Source organism: Thunnus albacares, chromosome 20 (genome assembly GCF_914725855.1).
Source record: "Thunnus albacares chromosome 20, fThuAlb1.1, whole genome shotgun sequence".
In the NCBI taxonomy this organism is placed as follows: Eukaryota; Metazoa; Chordata; class Actinopteri; order Scombriformes; family Scombridae; genus Thunnus; species Thunnus albacares.
This window is the reverse complement of record NC_058125.1, coordinates 7511399-7535109: the sequence shown is the minus strand read 5'-3', so window position 1 is coordinate 7535109 and position 23711 is coordinate 7511399. Positions and strand designations below refer to the sequence as shown.

Sequence of the window (23711 nt, the reverse complement as noted above, 5' to 3'; positions counted from 1 at the left end):
AATTCCAGCAATAATTTTAATTTAAAGTACAACTTGGGTCCTTTTTCAGGGTCCCTGAAAAAGTTCACCAGTGGGTGCTCTTCCTCAATTTATTTTCTGGGTTAACAAATGAACAAATGAAGAAATAAAGAAAGTAATACACTTTGCAACACCGTTCCTCACAATGTTTCATCTGCCCTGCACCGGTACTATGCGCACTGAAAGCCTTCAGGGACAAAAGGAAGAAAATGGAGAAAAGAGGACGAGGAAAAGAAAGCCAAATATAGAGGTATGTCATCTTATGTTAACATTAAAATGCCATTTTTGTGTAATGTTAGACATTTCATTTCTAGTAGCTAGTTAGCTAAGTAGCAATAAAGCTAAAGCTAGATAATGATGCTACAATAGCTGCTGGACCCCCAATAACATTACAGATTGAAGGATATGAGACTGAATGGCAAGCCAGTAGCTAGTTAACTGCTCCTTCCTAGAACGTAAGTCATTGTGGTTAAATTTCACTAACCAATATCAGTGATAATGGCTAACGCTATATCCATAAAAACATAGATTTCTGCACTGGGTTGCACCAGCTACGTGTAAGCTGGCATGAGCCACTTGGCATCGTAGCACATTGTAGTAAGCTAGATGGTGAAATATCATATCAATAAATTAGGTCTCTACTTGATTACTGTGTTGTAAAATGGCAGAAATTAAAGAAAAAAACTGCTGTTTTACCATCAGTGAGTTCTGTGACATTTTATGATTTACACTAGAGACATGTGTGTAAATATTTAGTTGTTACTTAGAGTTATGTTGTAATTATCTCCATGGTGCAAGCTTTTATTTTAGTAATGCATAAATCACAGCTTAGTAATAATTTATGTTATAACAGGCTGCAGTAGTTGTTTGTCCTACTCTGCAGCTACATGTTTTTCCTTGTAATAGGTTAATATCTACTCTATAACTTACTTTATCTAACTATAACTTTGTTGTCCATATTTTACAATAGAATAAGTGGGTGGTGATGAGGCAGCACTGGTGGGGTAACATGGTGGTTGAAATGGTGGTGGTGTGTGTGTGGCGGGGAGGGGGGTGGTCACCAAATCCTAATCTCGCCTAGGCCACCAAAATGGCTAGAGCCGGCCCTGAAACTTGCTACACATGACACACACTGACGCAGATGACTGAAAGAGAGATTTTGATATTGATATTAAAATACTGAATTACATTTGAAAATGCTACATCCTGAGGCCGATGCTTTATGCAAAAAAAAAGCCTGGGTCAGGATGCTGAACTCTATAAAGCTGCTCTATATACCACTTTTTCTCCTTCTCTGTGAACCTTGGAAGTAGGTCAGGTTTTACCGGATAGCCCTACTCTACTTCATACCTTTTGTTTCACAGGAAGCAGTTTTTTTATGGTTCGTAAACTAAATCAACAAGGAAAAAGAGGTACAGTAACATACAAAAGCAATGATCACAGAGTAACAATTAAAATGATAAAAAAAATAACAAAAAAAGCATATTAAACTATTCACTTATTGCAGTTGATGCAGGATTTGTAAAATTTTGGCACTTAGACACAGGTTACTGGTGTTGTTTGGGTGGAACCGCTTGTGTTGCCACAGCAGATATGATACTCCTCGGACTTACTACTGCCAATAACATATTCAGTATCTCAATTCAGTCCAGACTGGATCCATCCCAATGGCTTCAGAACTGGACTCAGGGTATGCACATGGTGGTGACATATCTTGGGTATACCATGAAGTTGATAGTGTTTTTGGCAGCTGATGTTTAATATCTTGACTTCTTCATGCGATGATGTAACTGCATTTGAGGTGCTCTGCACTGATTGGTCAGCCACCTGCCCTGTCAACCCCTGAGGGTATCAGTTATTCCAGTCCTGTCATCACTCCCCTAACACAAGGCAAATACAGTAATGGCTGCGTATGTGATAAAGTTAATAATGTGATAAAGTTATGCCACGTTGGAGCTTCAGGCTGTGGCTGCTGTGTTATAATGTCACTATTGACTTTAATACAAAATGAATTTAAAAAAATTCAAATCACATACCTGAGCTAACTGTTGTCTATCTTTGATTTTATGGCTATGAAATCAGTAAAATACACTTATTTTTCAGCCTCTACATAGGTCAAATCATATTTACTTGAGCAATGTTGGAAAATTGTGGGGAAACACTTGACCTTTAATCATCTTTAAAAACTACCACAACATCTTGTTCCACTCACAAATCTACTCAGTAATGGGTTTTGATTTCTAAAGTGACTGACTTGACAAGTTTCATTTTAACTGCACAGAAAATAACAAATAAATGTGTCATTTGTTAGAAGACTTTGCTGCCATGTGAAAAAGTAATACTGTAGATGTTTACTTTGAAGGAAAAGACCATGAAAAGTTAAGTTGCTATGCTAACATGTAGGCTTTATAGGGTTATACTGCCTGTTAATCAAAATACTTTGACATAAAGAAGAACTTTTTGAGGAAGTTATTTTCTGCTTTTCAGAACTGTATTAATATTTACCTTATTAAACCATATTATGTTGTTGATATATACTTATATTTTATATATTAAGGGTTCACATTAACACACGTCAACTCTATAATTTGATTACACTTTCCTCCTGAAAATAACACAGATGTAGTATGACAACAGACCTGTATCAGTCTGCTATGTTGGATTATGTTTAATCCCTCAATGATTTGTGTATTATATGTCATTATATGTGAAAAAAATCTTCATATCTTGGCTGTGCCTGATATGCCCCAGCTGTCCTAGAGCTTCCATACCTGGGTTTACTAGCCTGTCAGTCTTGAAGGCCAGTTACCGCCCTGGCTGCCTGTCCCAATTCTCAGCGAGCATGAACGAGCATGAGCCAGGCTGCTTACCAGCTCCCTGTGGCTTCACAGCCAAGCATAACACATGTGGGTGTCAGTCATGATGACACAAACAAAGGCTGGATCTTGTCTCTGCCACACTGGGCTACTTTTATTTGTGGGATACTGTTGTCCAAACCACTGTGTCTGCTATTTTCTTGTTCTCTTTGTAGCTGAAGTAATTATGAGCCAAAGCAAACTGAATTGTTGGTCAAATCTTTTATGAATGTAGAAGTTTATAATTCTCTACTGTATCTATACTGTGTGGTATGTTCCAAACAGTCATGTATCCATCAAGTTGTAGCTCTACAACTTCTGTATAAATTCTCACACACAACCCTGTCCAGCTAGCACTACACATGTTTTGGTTTTGTGCATGTTCTCTCCTATTTTGCTCATTCTCTAGCCTAAGTTCACTGTTCACTAAACCCTTAACCTGAGCAGCATTTGTCAATTTATAGCTTTGTAACCATAAACAGGCACGGTGGTCCTGTCAAGCTGAGGATTTCTCCTCATGTTGAATCGTTGTGCATGGGGCTCTACTAAGTGCAATACTTGCATTGAAAGAGCTTGGAGGGTGGTTTATTTTTTTGAACCTTTCTAGGTTCAGTTGTTAGTATGTCCAGTAGGTATCTTATTCAACAACAAGCATTACTTCCAAGACCAAGAAGCTCATCATTCATTAAGTAAATTGGTTTGTGGAGTTACATTTTATGTAAAAACCTGAGTGAGTACCTTATTACCTCCTGAGGAAGTTGGATTTGTGAGATCACAACATCACAAGATCATGCGAGAATCCATCTTGTCAGGCTTCAAGGTAAGACAGTGATAGACAGATGGTTTATCCAATCACCTGCCAAGTTTTTTTTTGAATGTGCCTGCTCTTTTCCAAACAGTTTCCATGGATGACTTCTCAGATGGTTCTGTGTAAGAAACTATCTGACGTGTCAGGTTATACCTGTTAGGACTTAGGGTAACGTCAGCAGCTGTCATTGTTTTTATGGGATTTGTTTTATTCAATTATGAACTTGCCTTGGACTTTGGCTCTGGAACTTGTTTGTTGGTCTGAGTTTCTACTCAAGTATAATTCTCCATATGTAAACCATGCACTGGCTCAAAATCAAGCTACCACTGCAGTATGCCATGAACAGTGTTAGGCTACTTCAAAAATGTAATCAGTTATTCATTACTCACTGAAAAAGTTACATTACTAATTCCTCAACAGCTGGGGTATTTAGTTACATTACTTCACATTACTCAACCCAACTCCATCAAAGGTATGCTCCAACAACTCCAAAACCATCACAACCACACATTGCATCTTCTGTACTTAACATGTAGAATTAGAAAACTAGACATAATGTTGCATCCTGTCTTAATGTGTTAACAACATAGACTGTATAAAATATGGACGTAGTCACCATGCGTCACCCACTGGTTTCTGAAGAGCAGTTTTGAAGCTCAAAGTGAGCCGTTCTGGCTGTCGCCATCTTGGGAGTGACTGACTCTGCCTCACTCTCGGCCAATCCAAAATGGGCAAAAAGGCGGGCTGAATGGCTGAAACAAGCGACCTACCGGCTGGCAGACCTGTCACTCAAAGCAGCCATGTCCGTCATTATGCATAACTTTACAGCTTAATAAAATTTAAATGGGTGAGTTATAAAAAAAATCACCCCCTGTACAGTTGTCATGAATGGGGAAATTAGCTATAACCATAGACCAAAACCGATTTTTGTACCAGGCTGTAAACATGTTTATTTCTGCTGTAAAGTTGGGCATTTTAACATGGGGTTCTATGGGGATTGACTTGCTTTTGGAGCCAGCCTCAAGTGGCCATTCGAGGAACTTGTTGGCACTTCCACATTGGCTTCATTTTTCAGCCCCGGAGGTTGCCGCTTGGTTAACAAGCATACAACCAAGGTTTAGAAGTATTTACAGATCACAAACAGCAAGCATTAGCCCTGGTGAATGCATGCAGGACTCCAGAATTCTTCACATTAAAGCCCTCCAAACTATAAACAAAAGGCACGTGATTCCTGACTGTAGGCTTATCTGTTGCTAGCTAGCTAACTAAGAAGACAACATATGAATAACATCAACAGCTATGGAGTTACCAGAAGGCGTATATATCTTCTTTTGGGGAATAGCTAGCTTCCAGCCCATTCAAGACCAGTCTGTTCTCTGAAGTAACGGAGGATTACCAATATGAATTATTTAATTACTGAATTTCAAATTCTCTTACACTATTTGTTAAGAAAAACAGCAATAATTACTTCCAAGCACTGTCCACAATGTCCACATGAATGAAACTACAAACTTTTTACAGCAAGTATTTCATACTCAAAAGACAGATTGTGGATCAAGTTTCAGTTTAACTACTATTATAGCATGGGTTAGTTTTTTTGGCCAAGGCATATGGTTTAAATCTGGCAATCTGGCACAAGCACTGGATCTAATTTGCTGTTGGAGGGTTGGAAGCAAACAGAGAAAGGTGTGAAACAGATTAGAGGAAGAGGTCTGGTGTGAGAGGAGAAGCAGAGGGAGGCCCATATGAGGCCTTACTTTGAGCCAGACATGACTCCAGACAGTAAAAGAGAAATGCTCTCAAATACAGCATCTCCGCCTACATGAAATCCCCACATTGCTTAGCAAGTAAGTCTATACCAAAACAATGCAGAGACCTTTTTAAAAATGAACATGCCATCTTACACAATATTTATATTTGACCAATTAACTGAATTTGATTTGTATCCATTGCATATCAAGGCAGAACTGGTGCAGTTTTAAGAGATATTTTTACCTATTTCATGCCATTTAGTTTTAGTCATATTTAAGTCATCTACATTGTTTTAGTTTTAGTCTAGTTTTAATCGACTAAAATCTAAGAGGTTTACTTAAAGTGTAATGCATTATTTATTTTTTCTCTAAAATTTTCAGTTAATTTTCTGTATATACATGGATTGCTCTACAAACTCATTATAGACTCCTTGTTATTATCGTATGATATTAAGGTTTGAACACGCAATATGTCTATTTATCTTAAAATCAAATACAAATAAAACCAAGTCTCATATAAGCTAAAAGAAACAAGAATAAGGTCTTGCTTTTTTCAAATGACCATCTCAGACAATAACCAAATAACACATTGAGCATAACACCTACTCTCCCTGATAAACGCTACTGTCTCCATCGTTGGAAAAAAGTCCTCATCTTCATTCATTGTGACCAGTAATCCTGTGCACCCAATCCATGTTGCTATGCCCTCCTCCTTTGTAGGTTGTTCTTTAGAGTCACTTCTGTACTTAGAAGCACTTAGAAGAGCTGTTGAAATATTCTGCTTGGATGCATTTGCTTTATTTGCACACAGTGGCCCAGTCTTGTCATTGGAACTCTTCTGTATCTGTGAGGCTGAATAAGGGAAAAAAGAAATCAAATCCTGATTTTTCTCTCACCCCCTAACCTCCCCTCTCTCACTCATACACATGCACACATAGCTGCAATCTGTCTCTATACTACATTTCTGCTCGTTTCTCTCGTCATATGTCTAACATTAAGTAACTGTAACATTAAGTTAATGTGAACATGAAGTTTAACGTTTTTTTGACATGTCAGTGTGGTACTGAAATTTCAATGTAAACATTTCTTCAGATGTGCATTCTTCTATTTGTTACATATTTGTTTCAATTTGAGGACAGTGAAACTTTATCTTACTATCTTGTGTCAATCAATCTTTTAATTTACAATCTAGGATTAGCAACTCTGGGTCATTCACTTCTCTAATCAGTACAGGACAATGGTAGTTTCTTTTAGCTTGTATTGTATTACAAGTTTAACAAAAACACACCAGCTCAAGTTAGTTGATAAAATAACGTTAGCTTGATTTCATATGCAAATGTAACTTCAAGTTAGTTGTGTTTTTACCTGTGATTGTTGCTACGGTTTACAAAGGGTCTTGTTTTCCATGACATCAAATGTGAAATTCATCCATATGTCTGCTCTCTTCCCAACTTGTCATTTGTCTCATTTTTATTTGTTGACAAAAGTGTAAGTAGATTTTGTTATAGTTATTGTCATCATAAATTAGTTTTTATTCAGTTATTGTCTTGTTTTTGTCAATGAAAAAATGTTGACGAAAATTATTTGTCAATGAAATAATATAGATATTAATACACAACGAAATACAGTTTGGCAGCAATCCTCAGTGTAGCAGCTTGGATAAAACCGAATAAATAGAGAATAAAATAAAGTAGTTAAATATGATAAAGTATTATACAATTAACACTGGTCTAATGTAAATACCATTTTTGCAGAACATAGCAAATCTTTCTGCCTGAAGCTAGTCAACTAACATGCAAGGTTAGCATTTGACTAACTGAGGTGTGAAAGGTGCAGTCTGTAGAGAGGCAGGCTGTTACCTTATGAAATACAACATGACAGAAATAGACTGGCTTAAATATGGCACCTTGATGGAGCACAGCACTGTGGATGTTGGAGCCATGGAGTCATGGAGTTGTTGTTGGGTCCTGGAGGGCTCAGCAGAGACGTTGATTTCATGCTTTAAAAACTCAAATTACAGGCCTATACACTTTTGAAACGATATGTAACCCCATTAAGTACAATTCAAGAATAATTTAACTCATTACTTCAGTATGGTGATGTGGCTGGTGAATGAGCATTCCAACAACCAATGGAATAGGTAGCACATGAACAGTAGTGATGAAAAAGGTAGTACATAGAAGAACAAACCTTTACATTAAATGTAAGTATTCTGACGGACACACAACAGGGAGCATGTTCTTTAAAACAAGCTGAGACACAAAGTACCAACACTAACACTTTCTCCATTTAGGGAATGCACAGGGTCAACCCTCACATGTGACCTCATCCATTGACTTCCTCTGACTCACAAAGGGTAACAAGTCAACAAAATGCCCCTTCCATTTCAGCTTAATCTCACAGCAACAACAGCTGCATTGGTCCTAAAACTAGACTACCCAGTCATACACCTTAATGATAACAACATGGTAAACAGAGCTTGAACAACAAGAATTAACCCAGCCCCGCCATAGTCATATCAGTCTGCAGACATCCTCCATAGATACCAATCCCCACCTCAGGGACTGTCTTGCTAATTTGGCATTTGTGATGCAATGGCCTATATCAGAGAGCTTGTTTCCCCGGGTGACAGAGACAAAATGATGTGCTAAAATTATAGGTAAAAGTTAGCCAATGGTGATGGCAATCAGGTAAGTACACACACCTCTTTGTGTTGTCTCCATGTAGACACAAATGATAGATGCCTCATCTTCATTGACAATAAGGCCCTCTGTCATCATTTTGAAGGTGCCTAACAGTAAAGAGAGGGTCCATGAAGGAGCCTATCAGCCTTTACTGCTTGGTTACAAAAATAACCAATGACAGTGTCCATTTCATCCTGCTGGCCTGCCTTGCCCTGCCACTCGACACCCACTGGTTATTCCAATGTGAGCTAGCTAGCTGTGTCCTGTGTTCCTGCTCAGTTTGGCCACACCGACCTGTGCGTCTATTTTGGTATCTTCTGAGCTCGCTATCAGGAGCCTGACCACACCAGTGCATTTGAACATGGATCTGAGGGCTTGACTCACTTTGGTGAGTTTTCTCTGTTTCTTCGACTTTAAAAGAAGTGTTTGTTTACTAGGAATGACGACCACTAACTAGAATTTATTCTCAGCAGGTGATTCTGCACCGTATTCTTGGATTCTACATTGAGGATTTGTGTTTGATACCACAGTCTAGATTGGATCGTCAGCATGAAAGACCCATCACCAAGGTGAGGGAGCAGTGTGATTATATGGATGTTTACAAAGACATAAAAAATACTGCTTGACAATGGATATAAGATAAGATAGTTAATATTTTAGATATTGGGCTAAACATTATCATCCAAATGTGCAAGAGACAGAGAGCATGTCTGTATTTTATTGCTATAAAATCATTGCATACTCCCCATTGTTACATTATTCATTGTAATATTTGCACATCAGTTAGGAAAATACAAAATGATCTTCCTAAGGTTGCAGATGTTTACACTGTAGCCAAATGGGCTAGTTCATTCCTTATTGCTATAAAATCATTGCATATTCCCCATTATTACATTATTCATTGTAATATTTGTACATCAGTTAGGAAAATACAAAATGATCTTCCTAAGGTTGCAGATGTATACACTGTAGCCAAATGGGCTAGTTCATTCCTTAGGTATAAATACACAAGCAATGCTGGGAAAGTACCGTGGTTGCTAACTGATCTTAGGTTATGAGAGCTGTTGGCCACCAAAGTCTCCTGGAAAGCGAAAACATTCTGTAGGTCAAGCTCAAGATACAGTAAAGTCACTTGGTCCAGTAATTTTTCCTGGGTTTAGAGCTCCTTAATAATAGTAATAAATAAATAAATAAAATTTGTCTTTTGGGCTGTAGTTAATTTACCCACCACTGTTTTTCTTCATATAATCTGTGACCGGATTATATAAACATGAATGGCTCTTGACAACTGCGAGTACTTTCGAACTATTTTATGTGTACATTACATCATACAGTTTAATGTACAGATACAACGTACAGTACAATGATACATGGAATTTCTACAGTTATATTTGTCTCAATCAACCTTATCTGCTTATAAGGAGAATAATGATTGTGTGGATAGTTGGAAAGTTGAGTGATATGCCAGTGGCTATGCTCCCAGGTCAGGACATATAAATGGGTTAATGAGCTATTCTAAGACCTCACCCAGATAGCTAAAGTAAGCTACAGTAGAGCAGCTGCTGCTGAGGCGCACTGTGAATGATGTGATGATTTACTTGCATTTCCTAGGCTCTGTGGTGTAAACTTGCTGGCACGATTATTCTCCTAAAGCTTTGCAGAGGAATTGTCTATATATTAACTGTACAAATTCATTAAATGTGAAAAAGATATGACTGCATTTGAAGGGGACCTGTGTGAAGTGTGAGTCTTGCCTTTAAAATGCACTCACATGAACAATGGAAAAGTTCTTTTTTAATATAGTTCCTATAAATGGAGTAATAGTTGTTCTCCTACATGTACACCTACAGTGTGCATAGTGTTTACAACTTAAGGCACCATACAGTGCTCTAAATAGACAAGAGCATGGTTTGAAGTGTTTGTCTGCTGCCTGCATAGTGACAGCATGGCCGAAGCCGGCACGTGTCATGTACATAAAGGTCATCAGTGCACTACAGAGTTCAAAACCATTTATAGTAATCATGTCATTCAAACAACCTATTTGTGAGTTTTTGAACTGCAGAAATGCTGAAATGCTAGCTATATACAGTGTGTGAGTAAGCAGACTGGTCTAAACACTGACACTGATTTTGCTATCTTTTTTTAGGAAGTTCACGTATTCCATCACCTCTCTGATGTCAACCTGAGCTGGGAGAAAACCAAAGGATCTACAGGGCTGTAGGGGAGGCGGGACAGGTGATGCACGAGACAGAAAGACAGTTGTTGACATCATGAGCTGTGTGGAAAAGCGACACATGAGCCATCGGGTGGGAAGCATGCTCCACCATCGCTTCCCTAATGGCTTCACTGACTTGTTCATGGACGAGACTGATCGTGAGGTCAGCACTCTCACTGATCGAGCCTTCCGAAGTCTTTGCATTGGAGATGACGCAGTTTACAATGACGAGTTCTTGTATGGATACTCACCTTTCAGCTGCCACAAACCATTGGCGGGGGAACCCCTTAAAAAGACTCATCATAAGGAATCTAAAAAGCAAGGGCAAAATAAAAATGACAAAAAACTGGTGCCCAGCCATGGACAGCAGAAGAACATATCCCACATGTCGTCTTTCCTCAAGGCATTGAGTGCCACAGAGGAAAGCTGTGAGGGGATGTTAATTAAAAATGGAGGTATGACAGACTCTAATGGGGAATCATGGGATAAGTCGGCACTTCGCAGTATCCAAAGGGAGCTATCGGAATTCTCCTCGGATTATCACACCAATCTCACAGACAGACATCACAAGAACCATCATCGACATCACTCCAGTGATGGTTCATCGAACAAAACAGGCAAAGATGCCCTTCTCTCAGGGAAATCATCAAAGATCAAAAATGGGAAATCCACTGTCAAACTACGGAAACTTAATATCAAAAACTTTTTCCTTCACAGTGAGTTCAGCCCTTTCCAAACATGGAGAGATTTTAACCAGTTCCCCTTTGGCCAAGAGGACACAGTCACCTCTATTCTCCCTACAGATAATATCCCTAAATGGTACGACTTGCCGTTTTACAAGGAGCTGACAGAGGCACACAGAAAAGAGACTCTGCATACAGAGGAGACACAGTCACACCAGAAAGCAGCAGTTGAACTCCCTCCTCCCACTGCTCCTAAACCCATCCCTCCCCCTTCACCACCGAAGGTCCTGCCAAAGCCCTCAGCTACTACAGCTGAGAAGAAGTCATCAGACAGAGGTGATGGGAGTGCTGCCCCCTGGAGGCGCAACAGGTCCAGGGCAAACAGTACTGTTTCAGTCAGTCAGCTAGGGGTACCACCTCAGGACAACTGTTCATCAACAGTGAATGAAAGTCCTTTGTTGCTCAAAAAGGAAGCGAGATCTGTGGAAGTGAAAGCAGTTGAGGAAGTCAGCTCTGTGGCCTCTACTCCGTTCAGCATCTGCCAGCTGATGACTCCCCTCATTCCCTCCAGACAACCGACAGAAACATCAGAAATCCTGCAAGCTGTCTTCTCCCCCTCTGCGCTTGACCTTCCACTAAGACCACACTCTGAGGCCAAACTTACCCCTGAACCTCCAGTTAAGCGAGATAGCTACAAATCACTTGCCTCTAGCATCCTCTTCAACCTCAAAGACAACAGGAAAAGGGTAAAAAGCCGTTATAGCCCACCTAAATTCAAAACATTAGAAGTACCTGAGAGTGGCTCCCAATCTCCGCAATCAGATCATCTGAAACATCCACAAGCTGGATCTGATGGCAATGCTTCTGGCTTAAGCACTCCTGCCATTTTTAAAGATGGACAGATAGTTTGCAGTCCCCTTTTGGAATCCCCAACTGTTGGTCTTACTAAGCATGATATTAATCAGCCTCTCTCAGATGATTATTTGCTATCAAATCTTCTGCAAACTAAAAGGGAGGCTGCCGGTAATGGTGAGGAAAATCCCATCTCCTCTATTATACACTCAAAAAAGAACAAAAGTCCCATCGCTAAAAAGCAAAACTATCCTTCCCTGAATTTGTACAAGAAATCCAGCCCTGTCAACAGTGATATGAAATATCTCCAAGTCCCCCTGAGTACCAGTGCCCCTGAGTACATAGACCAACCAGCTGAGACAAATGAACTTTCACCACTCACACTAAACAAAGAACTTTCTCCAAAAGCACTGCCAACAAACACAGGGCTTTCGCCAAATACTTTAAATGTCAACAAAGATCGTTCACCGATAATTTCACCCCATGCACTTGAGAAAGAGGGGTTGTCATCAAATGTATCAGTAGGGAAAAGACCACTAAATGTACCGGACAAGGCAAAATGGCCTGCAAAAGACATAAAAGAAAAAGACTCTGGCACACAGCCTTTTAGTTCTAAGGAAAGGGATACTACTGGCCAGACCACGAGGACAATGGATGTCATCAGAGCAGCAAAGGAAGCAATTAATGCAACAAAAAGTAAAGTTCTATTTGTAGCTCAGTCAGAGAGCATCAACAAACCAATTTCAGACATAGAAGAACTGAGGGAAAAAGAAATAGATGAGATGTTTGCCTATTCAAAAGAAATGATTAGTAGCAGGCGGGAAAGTTCAGTAGCAGAAAACAATGATGTTTTATCTCAAAGTGGAAGCGAAGCATCTGGTTCAACACTGGTTGGAAAGAAAGAGCCCCCGCCAGTCCCAAAAAGAAATTTTGCTAAATCTGATATTCAATTGGCTCTTGACAAACAGCAAACACATAACACTGACAAACTCACTAATGGTGATTTGGGGGAAGCGAAATCAGATTCACCAGCAAAAGACAGTGAATCTGTCCAGAAACGAGGGCGGCTAAAACATGTATTCTCAGCCAGACAGAACAATTATATAAAATGTCAGAGATACACGGTGATGGATGATGAACAAGGAGGCAAGTATGAGGAAGGTGATCTGAAAGTGAACACAAGAACAGAGAAGGATGAGGAGATGATGTCACTCAGAGAAATTAGAGATAGTGAGTGTATAATTAATGATTTGCATGCTTTGAAAGAGCTGGAGAGAGCACGGCTTGGTGATCGTGTTCACGAGAATGCAAAGAACAAATTAGGAGTTGTTAATATAGATGAGGAGGCGAGGGCTAAGAACGATTTGATCTCAAGGGAGCTTAGGAATATTAAAAAGGGCATGCTGTCTATGAGAGGGAACACATCAGCTAAGAGAGAAATATTTACGAAGAAAGAGAAGGAGCAGAGTAAGCCCGAGGTTTTCAGAAAGATAGACGGCAATGTCATTGTCAACAAAGCAGTTATAAATGACAATTATGACAAAGCCAAATTGGCACTTGAAGAGATCATCACAGAAAGGCAGATAAGAAGAAATAAAATGACAGAACAGGATGCGAATCCAATATTAGAGGAGAATGCTGGTGATGACATTTATGTAACAAGGGTACAGCAACGTAAACAATCTATGAAAGATTCTTTGACAGAGTCCAAGGAAAAAGAAAAAGACCTAAAAGAGAGGTTAGGTGATCTGAGAGACCACAATCACATGAGACAGATCCTATCAAAAACTGAACCTAGACTCGGTGAATCTCACAGATCAGGTGGCAGAATAGCTTTCCCAGGCATGGACAAAGTTGGCAATGAGCCTGACGCACTCCTAAATAACAAAGCTAAATCTGTGACTGATAAAGTAACTGATAATCCCAGCTATGTTGCTGATAATTCAGAGGATCTGATAAATGAAAATGAAGACAAAAACTTAGATACTCCTCCTGTTCCTCCTAGAAGCAAAAAAGGAGGGAATAGAACAGATGGAAGTGTTACTAGGGAGACAGATAGTTTGAAAGATGTAGCTGTAGAAAATATCTTAAACAAAGATGGGATAGGCCTACCTGAAAATGGTGAGGCACACTCAGCAAAAGAGATGAGAAGCACAGGCTCAGGAAAACAAGACGTAGATAGTGACCTTTTCACGAAAGAAGCTTTGCCAAGCCAAAGTGAATCCAGTTCTAATGAAGAGATGTGTGACGCTGTAAATAATGCAAATTTGAAATCCACTACCGGAACTGATGCAGTTATATGTGACAACATTGCTCCTTCAGAGTACCAACAATCTGAAAATATATTGTGTTTATCACCAGAGTTCAGAGAAAAAGAATATAAAGCAAATAACGTTCAAACTGACATGAGCCCCACTAGGGAAAGCATATTTGCAAACAACAATGCTAAGGCACAGGAAACATGCAAAGTAAAGCGGAAGGCCCCTTTAAAACCAGACAATTTAACCATGCCAGATGAGCATGTAACTAAGGCAGAAGAAGAATCTGACATAATACATACCGCTAGTGAGGAAGTAAATGTGGATGCAGAAACTCTCAGTGAAATCCCCAGGGGTATAATATCACCCTTACTCCTGGTAAATGGTGTTAGCATTACTCAGAGCCCACCAGATCAAGCCAGCTTGTCCTCAAAATCATCCTACTTCTCTGTGGAGAGTGCACTGCACAGAAATACTGAGACTGAGTCAAATGTTGACCAATCTCTTGAGAACTCAACTGGAGAGGTGGAGGAACTTGATGAGTTAGGAGAAAATGTTTCAACTCGAAACTCAAAACAGGATTCAGAAAGGACAGAAGTGGAATATTATTCTTTAAGTGATCATGAAAGTGAGCCAGAGCTTGTAAAGCGACCAATAAAATCTCAAAAAGAGACAGAAGGTCTGTACAAGGAGGGCAAAGAAAGAGAAAATACTATTGTGGGTCAAAGCTTAAGTCATGATGAAAATAATCAGACACCAATGTCACCCTCTAACATTTTCTCACCAACTTTGGGGGTCCCAGCCTTATTCAAAGTCAAGAACAACACTTTCAGTAATAAGTTGAAAAAGACTGTACAACCCTGGTCACCAAGAGGGAGTTTGAGTGGTTCAGAGAAGGGAGAGGAGGAGTTACATCAAGTAAAGGAAAATCCAGAGATCCCATTGGCTAATGAAACTGTTACCAGTGGCAGCACCTCAATGGCAGATGAAATCTTCAAACCTAAAGAGATTTTATCAAAACACTCAGCACCCCTGCCTCTCTCTTCTTCAAATCTGCAAAGTGACAACCCAAAGAAACCCCAGGCTGGAGGGTTCCTTGCTGTCCCACAGGAGGAAGACAGATTTTCTGGGGTGACTCCATCATCTGAAGGCATGGAGAGCTTAACAGCCAGCACAGCTGACACAGCTGATGACAAGGGAGTGAATGCTGATAAACCAGCAGAGCGGGAAGTATTAAAGGTTCCCAGTGAACGCTCTGGGTCCACCTGCAGTGGTAATGAAAGCCAAATGGGCCTGCCCAAACCTCCAACTGTCTTACCCAAATCTGAAAAGGCTGTTCTCAAAGCCTTGAAGCTGACCAATAGAAGGATAAAGAAGGAGGAGGCCCAGAAGTCGCCCCACAAGTCATCTCAAAGCAGCAGCAAACACAAATCGGATAGACACAAATCCGAGCTCAAAAGCAGTAGTAGTAGCAGAAATGGCAAGAGTAGCGAGAAAAAACAGAGAGAAAAAACGGAAGATGGTCATCATCACAATGAAAGTCACCATGGAAAAAGCAGCAATGACAGGAGTGAGCCACTACTCTGTGAAAGAAGAGGCCATGACAGTGAAAACCAGCATCACAACAGAACAGAAATGAGCCGCAAGACTCGAAGGCAGAGCCTTGATTCAGTGAAAAACAATAACCAGAACACTGAAGCACTTCCCAGAGTTGCAGCAGAACGGCAAGGCCGCAGGACTGACCGACACATTCGAGATAAGCCAGAGCAAAGACATTATAGCAGTGATAGGGTCATTAGTAACGTACCTGTGTACAAAGCTCATGTTGGCGATAGACCCATATCAGACAGGCCATTCCAACGGTCGCAAAGCATTGATAGGTACTTAGGAGATAAAGTGGAGCGCAGGCTCAGCGCCGATATGTCAAACAATGAAAAGCTTGATTCAAGAAGCCAGCGCATCGAGAAATCCATCATGGATGAGCTCCAGCAGAGAGGCAGAGCCAGAGACAAGGTGAGCAGAGACAACCCACTGAGAAGGAGTCACAGTATTGACACGTACAGCTCAGATGTGTCTCACCCTTCAGTCCTGTCCCGCCAGTCAAGCCACACCAGCCACACCAGCCAGCTTTCTCGCCAGTCCAGCATCGAACACACCATTGTTACGCAGTCCTTCCCTATGACTCAACGAAAGCTCCTCCAGGATCCAGACTCAGGGCAATTCTTTTTTGTGGACATGCCCGTACAGGTCAAGACAAAAACCTTCTTTGATCCTGAAACAGGAAACTATGTGCAGTTGCCAGTCCAGCCACCTGAGGGTGCTGTTCTCAAGGCATCCCCCATGGAAGTTTTGAAACCGCCACTGGTTGTTTACCACAGCTTTGTCCCAGTGCCTCTGTCCCCCATGGCTAAGAAAGCCTCCATCAAAGCCCCTCATATGGAGGCAGAAGAGTCTGAGTTGAGACACCTAGAAAGGTCGAAGCAAATGAACTGTCAGGACGGAAATCCGTATTTAGAGCCTGTCTACGGTCAACATGACCACATGTTAGGGGAGTTCCTTGGCACTGAAGAGCTGGACTGTCCGAGTTGATAGGTTTGAAAGGAAAAATCCACCCTCCTCTCATGCTGTTTTGTATCATTGATTTGTGATGTTCTTTGCATTCCAGGAATTATTTTGTGAACTTCTTGTTTCTGTGTACCAACCTTCAACCTGTCTTGTCTACTAGTGATTTCCTACATTGTTTTGAAGGATTTCTAGTGAGCAACAGCATTTCACTGATGGATTTCTCTCTAGTTTATTATTACACTGGTACAAAATGGCAACTCTTGAAAGAAACCCTTGATGCTGTTGAACACTGTTGTATCTATATGTTTGGCCGGCTGTATACAGAATAGGAAAAATACTCCATAAGCAACAAAATGGACCCAGAAATGCAAGGTACATCGCTAACAGCTGTTTAATTTTCAACAGTGTGTTTCAGAGTGGATTTTTCCTTCAAGATTAAGTATTTTCTCAATGCAACTTGTTGATTCTTGTTTTCCTTTACTTGCCTTAAAGTTTCGTGAGACACAGAAGTTGTGTGGGCTTTATGAGGGTGAGGTCTCTATCAGATTTGTGAAGAGTGTAAACTTGAGTGTAAACTGACAAGAAATAATGAATTTGTTTATGAATGATTGTTGTTGTTGAATGCAGTTGTTTGAATAGAGTTGAAAGATTTGTGTAAGATAATGTGCAATTTTCAAGAAAGATAAGAGACATGGATGATCCATGTACATAATGTATTTAAGTGTAAACAGAGAGGGTAACCTGAATGTAAATGTGGAATATTTATTGTAAATGCTGAGAGTTTGTTATGTTCAACTACTGTGGTGTTGGGGTCTCCACTATTTTTCAGGTATTGTGTCTCTTTGTTTTATTATGTGCAAAGTTTGTTGACTTGATATTTCTGTTTTTCCACAAGACAGTTTGCAGTCACATCAGTTATCATTAGATACTTGAAACAAGTAGAATTCATTAAAAAATTATTATCTTTCATTTGTGTTATTGATTTCAACTGATCATGTCCACAACTAAATTGTCAAAACATTTTGCATGCTAAAGTTGAAATTGCAGTTACACTTGTTGAATATGTTTGATACACCACATATTTCATTTATACTTTTTAAAAGATTGAACTAGGATTATTGCAATTTTAATAAGCAGAGGACATGAAGGAGAATTGGTTTTCCAAGTTTGTTGCATTGGCATTTTTCTAACTAGAGTAAAGCAAGGCTGTATTGTGGCTGTGATCCATTCCAATAAAAAAAACAACTGTTGTTACAGATGTTTATTGTCCTTTTGTTGCTTTTTGTGCATAGTCATTCTTATCTAAACCAAATGTAAAAGTAAATTACTGCTAAATCTGTTGTTTCTAAATATAATGATTAGGATGTTATGATTGGTGATTTAGTTATCAGCCAAACAAGGTAACAATGACATTTTTTGTATAACTCTCTCAGCAAGCAATGACACACCACATGTTCACCATTGTTTTTCACCATTGGGTGATTAACTCTTTGATCAATCAAAATTTCAAATTAATTCATGGGATGTTTATAATTTGGAACAGAGTTATGGTGCTTGTTTGGTTTTTTTTTTAATTCTCTTGCTTGAAATTTTGCATATTTCAGTTTTTCAAATCACAATCACAACCTGATCCTGATACTTAAGAATTAGAATTATATTGTAGTTTTGAAGTCTTGAGGTAGAGCTCTATGCTGCCATCTGTTGGTCAAATAATGTAAAGACAAGAGTGAACTAGGCCAGAATGCATAACAACACTTTTGGGGCCTTCACTAATCTGTAAACTAAAGACCAAAGACGGAGTGTGTTTGGGTGATGAAAACAATTTAAACTCAAACTAATTTGCCTGATTCTTAAGGGTCCACAAAAGAATGACTGTGTAGACCACCCAGCTAATAATACAAACATGTAATGTTTCTAATTTTAATTCTCATTAAGATTGTATGGGCAGTGAGTCTCGTCAAATCCTTACTCTTTACAGTATCATTTCTTTCATGCCTTTCAAATCTGCCTTTTACCACCCGTTCAGTGAGATCCAGTTCCAGACTTTTGGCATCTCAACTTTCCTAATATCTGTCTTTGCATTATGCAAATTGTACAAGTAGTATTCAAGGTTCAAATCCCCATTTGAGAGGTCAGAATTTATCTTAACATGAAGCTCTAGTATAATCAAATCCAAGTACTGATATCCTTGCAAGTTTCATTCCAGTAAAGAAATTGGTCATTTTTTATTTTAATAGGATACCATAGGCTGGCTCAGCACCATGGACAGCGTCACCGAACCGAGACCGAACTCCAAATCAGGATCCAGGGATGTTCAGAAGACCTTAAGGTCGGTCTAGTGGTCCCCGGGTTAAATAAGATATAGTTTTGAAGCTACCCAAACTGCAGCAAATAGTGCAATTTAATACCTATTCATGCGTAAGACAAAAATAATATCAACTAGTGATCATTGGAACAAAATATTGTCAACTATGGTACTCAGGTCCATTGTGGGCATCCTGTCATGAGTCCCAGGTCTAAACTAGACAAAAGATCACAGATTAATAGTTGGGGAATAGTTGTTTAATTTCTCAAAATAATACAATATTTAAACAAATGCACGAAAATACAGTATTTTATCAACTCAAGCAAAACCATCATCTCCCCATCCCTCATTGTCCCAGTGTTAAAGGGTGCAGGAGATGCACAGACAGTCAGTGACAGCCGCAGCTCAATGCCACCATGTCGTCATACTGCTTCAAAACCACGTTCTCCTCATCATCAAAATATAACAAACTGATGGACTGGAGTCTGTCAGGCACACAGCATGGCGCCTCCACTTCGTCAACAGAGAGCTTGAGTGCATGCATGATGGAGCGCACAGTGGCGTGGTTGGTCGCTCTGAGGCTTCCTCCCAGTGGGAACGGGCAGGAGCCTTTGCAGTGGTAGGCGTTGTAACCAAGGGGAGAGATGATCCATCCTGACCAGCCGATCTCCTCAAAGTCAACGAAGAGGGGAACGCGCTGGCAGGACTGAGAGGGGCCATAGGGTAAGAAATCTGGAGCTCTGCGTCGCCTTCTGCTGCTGTGCTCCTGGAGCTCAGGTGCTGCAGCTGCAGGTTGAGCTTGTCCTGTGGAGAGAGGACACTCTGGGTTAAAATAATATCATGAATAAAAGGTATTTCTTATGCTTTAGATTTAAAATATATAATGCTAGTTTAGGGTTAATTTGGCAACTGAGAGATGAATTTACTAAATTCAACATCTATCTATTCATTGAGTACACTAGTGAAAGGAACAGTACAAAAAGATAAATTTCCCTCTCATTCCCCCATGCTCACATCACAATCATCATCTTACCCAAGTATGACTGATTTGAGGCTCCTGCCCTCCCATCGTCTGAGAATATGACCAGGTAGGCGTTTGTGTCTGTCAGCTTCTGCTTAGATGAGGAAACCACTGACTCCATCCAGTTACCAGAAGGAAGTGTTGTCACCACCAGGATGCCGTTGTTCTCCTGACTGTTGCGGATCCACTTGGACACCTGAGAGTCAAAACATAATTGAACAGATTAAAAACAGCATTATAGTATTTTATATCAGAAAATTTAATGTAAGTAGTGAATAAACATTTAAACAAAGATGGGGAAACAGTAAAATATCAAATACTAAGACCAAAAAATATCTTAAAAAACACAACAAATGAAAGAGAAAATAAGGAGGGGTTACCGTTTGAGTGACATTGAAGACTTCCCATCCCTGTGTGTACAGAGGCACCAGTCTGGATGTGATGAGGTTTCCTCTCCATGGCTTCACTCGGCTGTCCAACACCTCATACAGATCCACCTGGACAGTCACAACACAAAGCTGTCAGTTCACCAAACTGAGTCGAAAACCATCAAAAGCCACATTCTCAATGAAGCTGCTGCTTCATTTGTCTACATAGAAATGAAGCAGCATAACTTGAAATTACGACTTGAAATTATCACTTGCATGAAAATTAATATGTTCACATGACAGCAAATTAAATGCCACACAAAAAGTATTTTACCTTGTAGAAATGAGGACTGTATGACCTTCCGAGGTAAAACTTCTGTTTCTTTCTGAACCAGCGAAACTCAGCTTTAATCATTCTCTCCTCTCTGCCAAAAGACGACAGGTTGAAAAAGTGAAACCTCTCTCCAGCATGACCTGCAGGCGGAAAAACATCAAACACATACTTAGAATAACGACAAAATTAGCTAAAATAACAGTAACAGTCTTTAAAATGACATGTTTAACAGGGAAACTGATCGCGCGTATCATGCGTAATTGCACTTTTGGATAACAATTACGCACTCTAATCTATTATATTTAGTGCTGCCATATGGCAAAAAGATCATTTAAATGAAGTAAATATATGTTCTTGAATACATACTCACAAAACAACGCGTAAATGTACGTTTGACAAGCTTTTAATCACCTTTATCCTCGAAACTCCTCACTATGTTTCCTTCCAGAATCTCCTTTTGGCTTTTCGGCGTCCCATCGGCCACTGTCACCGCGTTAAAAAGATCCAACATGAACTGAGGCGCCTTCTTGTGAGGAGCCACAGTTGGACCTCGAGGTAAATCCTTCAGATGAAACAACGCGTCCAGTTTCTCGCTCACAGTCTTCGTCGCGTCCGAACCCTCCTGTTTGCCTGCCGTCCCTCTGTCCCGCGGGATGGCGAGCAGGGTGACGCACCTGAGCTGGAGAGCGACGACGAACCAGACGCGCAGAGCTCCTGCTGTCATTTTAGCGAGCGAGCGAGAGAGAGAGAGAGAGAGCCGTGGACTGAGCTCTACACCTGTGGGACGGTGGGTGATAAGGCGACCCCGCTGCCTTTGATGACAGGATGACCCTGTATTCAGCTAACACCAAGAGATGATTGGGCAGTGATTGATGATGGTGGGGTGAAAAACAAAACGCAAACACAAAGGAAAGTAATGACCCGAGAGTCAGCTTTAAAGATAAAAATAAATAAACGACTAATTTCCCTTAATTTGTATGTCCAGGTTACAGTTTGTTAGGAGCCATTTGGCTTATTTGTCCTGTTCAACCAAACAGACATTTATCAGAAAGCAGAGACATGTTTGTAGAGGTTTTTACACTATTAATGCAGGTTTCTTTTTTTTTTTAAGTAATAACCCTGGTTCTTAATTCTGATAGTCTGTGACCATTGACACTATTAAAAAATAATATTTCCTAATATGTATCCAAATAACTCATATTTGACCATGCACATAAATACCTTTAATACTGAGTATGGATGATGTTTGCATCAATAAATAAAAAAAACTGATAACAGAACTGTAAAAACTACATTAGTAATGTGTCATATAATTGCACAGCATTATTTGTGTTTACATAAATTAATTTAACATTAAATATGGAGGATTCATCTTTAAGTATGGATAAACTATGTAAATTTTCGGCAGACATGCCCCTATTTTTCATTAGGCTACGCTGCTGCATTACAGTTGTTTTGAATTAGGGTCTAATTAGTAGGCCAACCAAATAAAGTTTCTCCATTATGATGTTTTGTCGCCGTTTCTCCACATGTGTCTCTGCACCAGTTGTCTGTTATCAGCACGAGGCCAGTTCCAAGAGAGCAAACGAACAGACGAGCCGTGACGCAAATGAAGCGCGTTTTCAAAAGCTGCTTGTTAATGCGCACATTTCCACAAAACGCCCGCCGGTCATCGTGCCCCCCTCCCTCCTCCCCTCCTCCTCCTCCTCAGTTACTGTGTGGACAGTGACTCAGAGTTAACACCGAAATCAGCATGACGTGTATTCCCCCGTTAACATGAGCCCGAGATCAATCCAATCAATCAGATCGAACAAAAGGGATCAAATTCCCAAGATCATCATGCTGATCAATAAGCCAGTCTCTCCCCCATTGTTAATCAATTTCATGGCGATTACGCAGGAATGATGATCCCCTCATTTAGGGCCATTACTCACGTTTAAGGCCCTATAGTGAATAGTCCGTCTCTGATCTGGCTTGTATCACTTCGTAGCCGCGCTGTCAGAGAGGCCACAGGATAGATTATAGCCATAAACACTGTAAACAAGATACCAGGAGATCACATGCTGATTAGATTTGTTGAAACAGAAGTTGTATTTTTTTCTGCCAACCTTTTTTTTATTATTCCGAAGTCAAGGGCACACTTTCAACTTTGTTATCTAGTAAAAGTTAGACAAAGTAATCACTGGGATTACTCAAATGCTAATGACAAATTTGTCAGAAAAAAACACACAGGACAGTGTTAGTGCACTGTCCATCTTTAGGGGGTGAACCAAGAACTAAAGGTAATGAGATGCTGGAGCAGCCATTACTTAGTCCTGTTAAGATGCAGTGAAGAGCAGCAGAGCTGAAAGACACATGTGTCTCTCTGTGACGTATATATGTTTGTGTTCCTCCACACATATGTGTGTTTGTGTGTGACATCTGGCACGTGAACATATATGGGGCTGCTGGTGTGTGTGGGATGTCCTCAAATGTTTACACTGACCATGTGCTGATCACAGATAGACTTAAAGGGAAGCCCTCTGACGTAGATCTGTACAGTGCTTCACCTAACAGCTCAGGACAGACTGCACTGTATACTGTGCATATGGCTTTATTTACAGATATACAGTAACTACCACAATAGAGCTGGGAGCCATATATTTTTGTTGAATATTTCTGAAAGATACAGCATAATGTTATTTTCAAGTTAAAGCAAGAATTCCACATTTTGGGAAATACACTTATTTGCTTTCTTGCAGAGAGAAGATCAAAACACTCTCATATCTGTTCATTTAATTTAAACAATTAGCTTATCTTAGCATAAAGAAATAAGACTAAACAGGTCCCAGGTAGCTGGGCTCCTTCCAAAGGTAAAAAATCTGCCTACCAGCATCCCTAAAGCTAATGAATTAACACATTATAGCTTGCTTGTTCAGTCCATATAAAAAACAAAGTGTAAAAATGACAAGTTGATGTTTTACAGGAGGTTATGTGCCAGACTATTTCTTGGCT

At 40.0% G+C, this 23711-nt stretch overlaps 2 protein-coding genes across 3 annotated transcripts; one reads left to right on the top strand and one right to left on the bottom strand.

The window, feature by feature from the left end:
- The first annotated feature begins 8358 nt into the window (after positions 1–8358).
- On the top strand, positions 8359–17948 carry LOC122971195. Of its 2 annotated transcripts, none has more exons than XM_044337740.1 (3): positions 8359–8504; positions 8590–8685; positions 10263–17948. In XM_044337740.1, exon 3 carries the CDS (start codon positions 10387–10389, stop codon positions 16711–16713), a length of 6327 nt encoding a protein of 2108 aa, XP_044193675.1. In that variant the 5' UTR covers positions 8359–8504; positions 8590–8685; positions 10263–10386; the 3' UTR covers positions 16714–17948. The 2 variants fall into 2 exon arrangements, with proteins under 2 accessions (XP_044193675.1, XP_044193674.1); XM_044337739.1 differs by having other exon boundaries at positions 8587–8685.
- A 1281-nt stretch (positions 17949–19229) lies between these two features.
- LOC122971196 (bone morphogenetic protein 2-like) lies at positions 19230–22365 on the bottom strand. The gene is made up of 5 exons (XM_044337741.1): positions 21129–22365; positions 20718–20857; positions 20396–20512; positions 20028–20211; positions 19230–19798 (listed from the first exon to the last, which is right to left on the bottom strand). The coding sequence occupies exons 1-5, from the start codon at positions 21439–21441 to the stop codon at positions 19383–19385; spliced, it is 1170 nt and encodes a 389-aa protein (XP_044193676.1). The 5' UTR covers positions 21442–22365; the 3' UTR covers positions 19230–19382.
- Positions 22366–23711: the final 1346 nt, after the last annotated feature.

Bases quoted from the DNA above. Each gene is read 5' to 3' on its own strand.
- LOC122971196 (XM_044337741.1), bottom strand. From the start codon at position 21,441: ATGACAGCAGGAGCTCTGCGCGTCTGGTTCGTCGTCGCTCTCCAGCTC. The intron at 20,513-20,717 runs GTAAAATACTTT...GTGACTGTCCAG, and splicing joins ACAGTCCTCATTTCTACAAG to GTGGATCTGTATGAGGTGTT. The intron at 20,212-20,395 runs GTAACCCCTCCT...TTTGACTCTCAG, and splicing joins TCTTCAATGTCACTCAAACG to GTGTCCAAGTGGATCCGCAA.
- LOC122971195 (XM_044337740.1), top strand. From the start codon at position 10,387: ATGAGCTGTGTGGAAAAGCGACACATGAGCCATCGGGTGGGAAGCATG.